We start from the raw sequence: 8,505 nt of genomic DNA on the forward strand, positions 1-8,505 counted from the left end.
CTGGGTTGCTGTGGCGGGTGTGTGGGTGCGATCTCGGTGGCTCGTCCACGCACCCCATGGTCCGCGACAGGACAGCTGGGGCCACACATTCTCCAGTTCCTCAGAGCCGGAACTGCTGCCGGCTTCCGTTCAGCCTGGCCAAAGGCGCTTGCACAGATCGGGGCAACTGGGTGGCTGCACAGGGTGCCAGGTGGTGTTAGGGGTGGGGGCTGCGGAGCTGCTCTGTGAGCAGACTGGACTCCTCTCACCCCACACTACTGCCCAAGACTCGCGCGAGATTTCTGTTCCAGAGGTGCCAGCTGTCTCACTGTCACCCTCTGAGGACAGCGCAGTCCGCGCAGAGTCCCAGGGACCCCACGGCCCCACCTGTGAGGAGCAGGGCCCTGATACCGTCTCTGTTTGAAACCCGATTTCCAAACAGAGACTTGGGGCTGGGGTTGGCATCAACACTGGGCCCACTGCGTGATGCAGCCGCCTGTGAGCCGAGCACGGCAAACTGGACGCAGATGTCCCCACGCACCCAGTGAGAGTGGCACGCTGCTGTCTGGGGCAGGGCTGAGCTGTCCAAGCTGACTTCAAGGTCCCCGTGGAGCCTCGGGTTCCAGATCCTGGGGCTTTATCTGACCCCGAGGACTGGGCTTCCAGCCTCTGCATGGATCATCCTCTCCCTTTCCAAAAGATAACATCTTGCTTCTCGGCCTGAATTTCCCTGCCTCCCTTCCAGCCGCAATCTGTGAAAACACTGTGTGAGAACACAGGACAATGGGAAGTCCTCCGGCGGACTCTGCCATAAATATGTCAGGTACATAAACCGGCCCATGATATTTATTTGGTTCTTGAGAAGGAAGTATCGGGATCCGGTAAATCACGATCATTTTTCACCATCTCGGGTTTCTCGCGCAACGCGTAGATGCTGGCGGAGCTTCTCGGATCCTGCTAATTTATTTGTAAACCATCAAAGGAAGACATAAAATATCTGTCTCCAGGCCAGCGCCTGCATGGGGAAGGGGAGCTGGGCAACGGCAGTGCTTCCCTCAGCCAGAGTTAAACACGTCCACACGGTGCCGACACGATCCTCTCCTGGCTGGACTCAGCCCAGATGGTCAGCAGAGGGGCGGCTCTCTGTCCTCTCTCACAGCGCGTCCCGTGACTCGGCAGGGACAGCCTGCTGCGTGATCGAGCGGCTCCAACGGCACTTGTGGCGACAGCAATGCTCTGGCACCCTCCGGCCCTCGTGGGTCCTGCTTCTCCCAGGCACCGCCAAGTTTACCGTGACAGAGAGCCGAGTCCCAGCCAACGTGCTGTGAGCCGCCAGACAGCGGTGCGGGGGCGGGGGCAAAGCCGGTGCACACGGGGCCACTGCAGACCAGGGCTAGGGGTGGTCTTGGCCGCAGCGACGCGGCCCTGGTCTGCGTGGCTTCGGGACCCAGAGCGTTGCACTGGGCCAGAGCTCTGCGGCGCTTGCTTCTCCCTGGCTCATTCCCATTTTCTAGTCAGTGCGTTTATGCCCCTCCCTGCAGCCCGTGCTAGGCTCACTGCCCATCCCGGGACTGGGGAGAGGTGGCCCAGCTCCCCACAACACTTATCCCTGGGCCCAGCCAGGAGCCAGGTCTGCACCCTGCTGGCCCTACACAGAGCTTGGCAGCACTCAGCCCACCTCCTGGATGCTGGACATGTAGGCACCCTGGGGGGACACCCCCTGCTGCTCTCCTAGTCCTGCACAGATTCTGGAGAACAAGTTTTGGTTCACGTTCAAATCTGATGATTCATGAAAAAAAGACACTTTTTAAAATCACCAATAGGAGCTGGAGATAGTGGCATAAGCTTGTAATCTCAGCACTATGGGAGGCTGAAGCATGAGGGTGGCAAGTTCAAGGCCAATGTGGGCAATTTAGTGATTTAGCAAGACCCTGGTTCAAAATAAAAAAATAAAAAGGCTGGGATACTGTTCCAAGTGAAGGCCCTGGGGTGCAGTGCTCAGTTGAGCCCAGAAAACTATACAAAGAGAATAAGCTATTGCCTGTCTCCCTAGAAAGCATTTACAGAACTCTGACTGACTCTCTGGCCACTGGGTTGGGGCGTCTCTGACACTGGAAACCACTGTTCTCTCCTCTGAAGGTTCCGTACCACAAATTTGCTTCTTCAGAGAAACAGGGTTTCCTGCTCTTATCGCAGGAGAGCTGTGTAACTGTCTTCACTTTCCCTCTTTGGGCAGGCTGTCAGGACACTTGGAACAAAGTTTTATGCTAAATGACACTGTTCACTGTCTGACTTCTCATACTAACCCCACCAATTCGTCTCATCGGCCCCACCGACTCCGTCTGCCTTCGCCCTGGTTACAAGCCACCCCCCAGGCCTGGAGGCAACTCAGGGCTGCAAGTGTGGCCAGCAAGGGCTTGGGTCCACCTCCAGCCCTTTTGGTTTTGAGCCATGATCTCCTTACATTGCCCGGGCTGGCCTTGAAAGTGTAATCTTCCTGCCTCAGCCTCAGGAGTAAATGGGATGCCAGGCGAGTGCTGCCGCACCCTTCTAAGGCGGTTCCTAAATCTTTTCCATAAAATGCAATTTTAAGAAAGTGGAATATTCTTTACCAACCATCAAATCTAGGGTACATACTTTGGGAGTAGAAGGAGAGCAACTAATAATTAAGTTAGGACAGCAACTTAAACAGGGATCTTTCTGGGCAAATTAAAACGTGCTGCCTCCAGGAATAAATAATAAACATCACAGATAATATGTGTTCCGTTCCCAGGTGGGGATAATTAAAGATAAACAAGTGCTTCACCCAGGGAACCAAGGTTAAGTTATGTGCTTCTCATTTATCTTGTGTCAAGCGTGTTGATTAGAGTTTAGTATTTATTATCTCTTGGGAAATTTTGTAATTAGCCTCTGTATTGGTAGGGAAAATATTGGGCTTTCTAAAATGAACTTAATTCCTCCCAAAGGGGAGGGTCCCTTAGCTCTGCAACAGTGATCACAATGGGGCTTTCGTTTGTTTGTGATTTATGGGAGTGGGGTCTGTGCTGTTGACCAGCATCGGATTTCTAATGACTCCATCTTGTTTCTCCTGAGCAGGTTCTCATAAACTTTGTCACATCTTGAGCAGCAAGCTCTTACTATGTTCACGCCTGTTTACGGAACTATTAATAAAGGCTACGTGCACTTCCAGGAAGAGGCACACACTGCTTTCTCTCTCCATTGGCTGAAAACTATTTCCAGTCTATTTTGAAAAATATGGGACCACCAAAATCCTTGATTAAACTGGGCATTCTGCAAAGACACCCACTGAAAAGTAATGGGATTCCCAATTTTAACCTAAAGGGCTCACAATCAAAAGTCAAAATGCCAGCTAGGTGTGGTAGTTCACATCTATAATCCCTGTACTCTGGGAGGTTGAGGCAGGAAGATCACAAGTTCAAGTCCAGCCTGGGCAATTTAGAACCTTCGGAGACCGTGTCTCAAAAAAATAATTAACTAAATAAAAATAAAAAGGGGCTGGGGACACATACGGCTCAGTGTGAAGGTCCTGGGCTCACTTCCCAGTACTGCCCGCGTGTGCACGCACACACACACACACACACACACACTCAGTGTGATGTCAGTTCCTTGGCTGCAAAGGTTTTCATAAATGAAGGAAGGAAAGAAAAATCTCGGTGTGACACAACTGGACCCAAAGGAAAACAGCAGAGGTTTGCCTCTGTGCCGTCAGAGCCCTGCTGCCACTCAGGCTGAGCTGTCTGTGAGGCCAAGGTGAATGCCTGGCCAGGCAGACTCACCATGGGCTTTGCACTTCCACCCAGCCCTCACTGTGCAAACAGCTCTCAGCTTGTTCTGGAAATGGAGGTGGCAGCATCAACCCCATCTCACAGCTCAGACAATCAGACAGCAAGGAGAAGCCAAAGCCCTATGGAAAATGGGAGGACTGAGGCCTCAGCCGCCCTGGTCCTGGAGGAGCTGTGCCTGCCCCAAGCCTTCCCTTCCCTTCCCCAGAGCAGGCCCTCCGCCTCCGCCCTCCCAGGCCTGCTGCTAGGCGCAGGTTTGCACTCACTCACCCAGATGCCACTGCCGCGTGCTTCTCCTCACTGTCCTGCACAGAGAGGCAGAGAGGCAGGAAAACCCAGAGCGTGGCTCCTTCCCAGGGTTTTTATACCTAGCCCACGATCCTCCGTTCCATTCTGTGACCCCCAAGTCTCCGAGTCTCAAGGGACCCAAGCTTGATCTTAAGTAACAGCCATCCACTTCCTGTCTCAGGGACGGGGTACAGGGCAGAAGGACCCCGACTTCCTTGTGGCCTCTGCCGTCTTGTGCAAGGCCTTACCCTCTAGCGAGGTTTCTCTTCTGCCCTTTCCTCCTCCACCCAAAAAGAATGTGGAAGATTGCCACCTTTTCTTCAAGGAATGCTCTGCTCCCTCGGGAAGGACCTGGCACACCAGGGCACAGCCCAGAATTTACGCCTCTGTAGCTAGCTCACTACCATTTCCGAGGGCTTCCTGTCACACGCCGAGACCATGGACCTCTCACAGCTCGAACAGGGCCACTGTTATTTTTACCTTGAAGAAAAAAGCACAGTCACTTGGAGTCACTGAGCCTTGGTGGTGGGGATTTTAACCCAGCTGTGCCTGAGTGGCCGCTGAGGATTCTGAGACCAGAGACCTCGGGGGACTCATCAGGACCCCCTAAACCCCTGCCTGCCTGTGGGGCCACACTCCCCCGGGAGAGAGTGCGACCCTGTTCCCAGCTGGGGATGCAATGCTGGTTCCCAGAAGTGCTGCTGGACCAAGGGCGGTCCTCAAAGGATGAGCTGACTTCCTTGGGAAAAATAGCAGGGGAGGGAGGCTCTTCTTTCTCCCTGGTGACAACTTGTTTTTACAAAAGCCTGCAAACAATCATTTCCGAAAGACAAAGAATGGCCAGATCTTCCAAGACTCACAGAGCCTGGGTCTCCAGTGCTGCCTGAAGGCTGTTCGGGGTAGAAGCCTCCACCCCAGCTCCGTTCACTCCACTTCCTGCTGTCCTCCCCACCCATCTCCTGGGCACAGGGTCCTCCCTGCCAGCAGCTGCACAAGGCTCAGTGGCCAGGTGCTCTGGAGAAGGCTGCCTTAGTCAGGAAGGCCCCGCCTTTTTGCACTGGATTTTTGTGAAGCTGAATTGATGTGGGGTGGGGGATCATTCTGCAGAAAACAGTCTTTTTTCTGTATGCCTTTGCTTCTCATCACAAACATCTTGCGTAATTTTCTTTTTAAAAAGTCATCCACTGAGAACTCCGACTGCAAACTGTTGAGAGACGGGCACTCCCAGCATGCTCTGGGAGCCAGCGTCTGACACCACCAGCCTCGGTCCTGACTCCAGCCTCAGGTCCTGCCTCCGGCCTCGGTCCTGACTCAACATTTGGATCTCCGCAGACACATACTCGCTTGGAAAACAGTACCAATACCTTGTTTTATATGAACATTTATACACGGACCCTGGCAAGGGGCTGACTTCATTGGGGTGCTTTATGGCTTAATCCGTCAGAATGATGGATACCTCGCTTTGTCCAAGCTTCTATGCTAATAAATTTAACAGATTCCCCGGACTGTCTGCTTCTTCGTTGCTTCAGGGAGTCAAAGTGAGAGGAAAATAAAGGAGCAAGTTACTGAAGAAAGAAGGAAGAAATTGGTCCAATGGATTTGGAACACAAATAAAATCTCTGACGATAGCTAAGATGAAGTAGCAGTCAAGGGGTGGGGAGGAAAGTTCCCAGATGCAGGTAAATTTCTGCAATTAATCTTGTTCTCACAGGGGAGATCACAAAAGTGGCAAAATATTTAGCAAGCTAATTTACTGGAGAATATTTTGGTCCTATATAATTAAATCCAAGGCTAAAGGGAAGCTGGCAGCTATTAAACGAAGGGCAGTTGGGAATGCGGAAAAGATAAAACCCAGTCTATAAAATATACTCCACTATCTTTTATAGGCTAAGAACACAAAAGAAGCACTGGGTAGGAATTTTCTAAGATGGAAAGATGTTAAGATTGTGTGTGGATTTTTTTTACAGGTGCAGAATAAATTAGTTTTTTTCTATGTTTTTTTTCTTTTGCCCATTTTCCTGTTGTTTGCAAAGTTGAATCTGGGGTCAGGAGTTCTAATTGTAACCTCAGACTGGAATTCCAGATGGAGTGCGCAGGACTGGAAGCAAACTCTCAGTTCATCAATTTCATGGGCCTCCGTCTTTGCTCGGGCCACGGCCTGGCCTCCGTCCCCGCTGTGGCATTAATGCAGAACAAATTGAGACATATCCTCTGTATAATTAGTTCCAGAATTTAAGAAGATTTACGGTACAATAATAGAGGCAGCGCTGCAGAATCCCTTCAGCCGGGATGCTGGGCGCTCCCTGGCTCTTGGCTCTGACCGCTGGGCTCTCAGTGACTTGGGATACAGCAGCCTTTCCAGGCAGGGGAGAGTGGTCTGTTGCACAGCTCTGCTAGGGCCCAGGAGAGGGCCCTGGGTGGGAGACTGGTCAAAAAGAGGGAGAAGACGCACAGACCAAGAAGGGAGGCTGCGGAGGGGGCCGCCTTGTTTATTTTAAAAACTGATTTTAAGACTCCTGATGCAGAGCTGCAACCTGTACATGATGGGCGATTCCTGTGCCAGGAATCCTGGGCCAGGGTCCCTCACCCTGTCCCCCAGCAGGCGCAGCCAGCCTGGCCTTGGGTCGCAATGGGGAGTTCAATGGGGAGTGCGGATGAGCAGCAGGAAGACCCCTGCGGCTGGATGCAGGGGACTGTGGGGTAAAAGTGGGGTGAGGTCCTCTCCTCCCCTCAGCCTAATGCAAAAATGAAGTGTCCTCTGGGCCCGACACTCTCATTTACCAGAGGGAAACCTCTTGGGTGTCCCTGCTTCCTGTCCCCTCTCTGTCCCTTGAGCTCTGGAGAGGCCGGTGTGACGGCTAAAGCCACTGCTGGATCAGGTGGGCTCACAGCTTTGCTATGATGACTTTGCTATCTTAACCTGCACATGCACAAGCTACTGACAATCATCGTGGCTTGTGGAGAGTTCTAGGCCAACACCTGCTCCCCAGTCTGCAGGGCAGCACCATGAGGTGGGTGCTGCTGCTGCATTTCCAGCTTTACAGAGAGGAAACCAAGGCCCAGGAAGGATGCCCTGCTGGCGGAGAGGGCTGCAAAGCTTCTGGTGGCCGCTGAGCTGAGTTGTCCTGGCCACCAGTCCCTGCTCCTTTCCCTGTTTGGTCTGGGTCTCCTCAGAGCAAGGAGCTGCATCTGTAGCCCTGCAAGGTGGCTCCGAGGGCTGAACAGGGTGGGTGGTGAGCCAAGAGGGCACAGCAGCGCACAGCCTCTGAGGCAGGAAGAGTGGGAGATCATGGAAGTTCCCCCACTTCTTTGGGGCCACCGCCCACCAGCCAGGGTGCCTAGGCCCAGTGGAGGGGGTGTCCTGGGGATCAGGGAGGGAAATAGAGGCTTGGTCCCTTGACCAGGGCCCAGACGGGAATTTAGGAACCCAGGGAGAAGGTGGCACTCACTTCCCTGCCTGGGCGGCTGTGGTGGAGCAGGAGTGGAGGTGTTTCGGGGTAAAGCTGGACCTGCGCTCCTACACTTCCTCTGCTCTCTGGGGACCCCCAAGAAAACAAAGGACTGCAGCTCAGGGTCCTCAGTTGCCTCTCGCTCCCCTCCCGGCCACTTATTACTCGCTCTGGCCCTCACCCCAGTAAAACCTTATTTTTTTGAAATGTAGGGGTAGAGACTAAGGGGATCTTACCCCTGCCTGGGGTTGGAGCCAGCCTCTCTCCTGATCTCTCCCCCTCCCCGAAAAAGCTTGCAAAGCAGAGAAAAAGACGAAACCTCTCCTCTCCTTTGCGACTCTGCTTTGCCATATGGGGCTCCTCTCTGCTCACAGTGCTGGAGCCCTAGTTAAGAAAAAAACGAGTTTTAAGTTGATATCTGAAGTGGGAGGGAGGAACAGGGATTCAGGGCGTCTGGGGGGCAACCTGGCCTGAGCAGGGTCCCCTCAAGGGCTTGTGTGTCCACCCAGGCTCTGCGCCCTGCCCAGGGTCAGGACCCGGCAGGGGCGAGGGGCCGGTGGCTCCAGGCAACAGCATGCTTTTCTTTTCAAAGTGCGTGTTTGCAGTTCGTTAAGTTACAGAGATTTCCGCTGCTTCTTAAGGGTAAAAAGGTTCGAAGCAGAAAGGATGGACCCAGCGCGTCCCTCCTTCCACCTTCCCCGCGCAGCTCCCTCCCTTGCCAGCCTTGGCCAGAGGGTCTTCTGCCTCCCGTTGTTTCCCCTAAGCCGTGGGGGGCTTCACCCCGTGCCTGAGTCCCCGGAGCCGAGCGCCTCCCATCCACAGCCGAAATCTGACGCTACAGAGAAGGCATTACGCGACTGAAAACCAAAGCGGTAAATCGAGGCACGGAGACTCTGTTTCCTGGGTTAGGCGCTGTAGGCTTGGACAGCGACTCGCGCTTCCCGCCCGCGCCTGGCCGTCCCAGGCTGCGCCGTCGCCGACGCCTC

At 53.7% G+C, this 8,505-nt stretch overlaps 2 protein-coding genes across 3 annotated transcripts in view; one reads left to right on the forward strand and one right to left on the reverse strand.

The window, feature by feature from the left end:
- Positions 1–247, reverse strand: part of LOC104873614 — a 1,304-nt gene extending 1,057 nt beyond the window's left edge. Inside the window, exon 1 of the mRNA XM_010640403.1 lies at positions 6–247. Coding sequence (XP_010638705.1) covers positions 6–89 — 84 coding nt within the window. The 5' untranslated portion in view covers positions 90–247. The remainder of the gene's footprint in view (positions 1–5) is intronic.
- Positions 1–8,505, forward strand: part of Wt1 (WT1 transcription factor) — a 74,688-nt gene that overhangs the window by 26,957 nt on the left and 39,226 nt on the right. The window lies entirely within an intron of this gene.

This window comes from Fukomys damarensis, unplaced genomic scaffold (genome assembly GCF_012274545.1).
Source record: "Fukomys damarensis isolate Sample0158 unplaced genomic scaffold, DMR_v1.0_HiC HiC_scaffold_16, whole genome shotgun sequence".
Taxonomy (NCBI): Eukaryota; Metazoa; Chordata; class Mammalia; order Rodentia; family Bathyergidae; genus Fukomys; species Fukomys damarensis.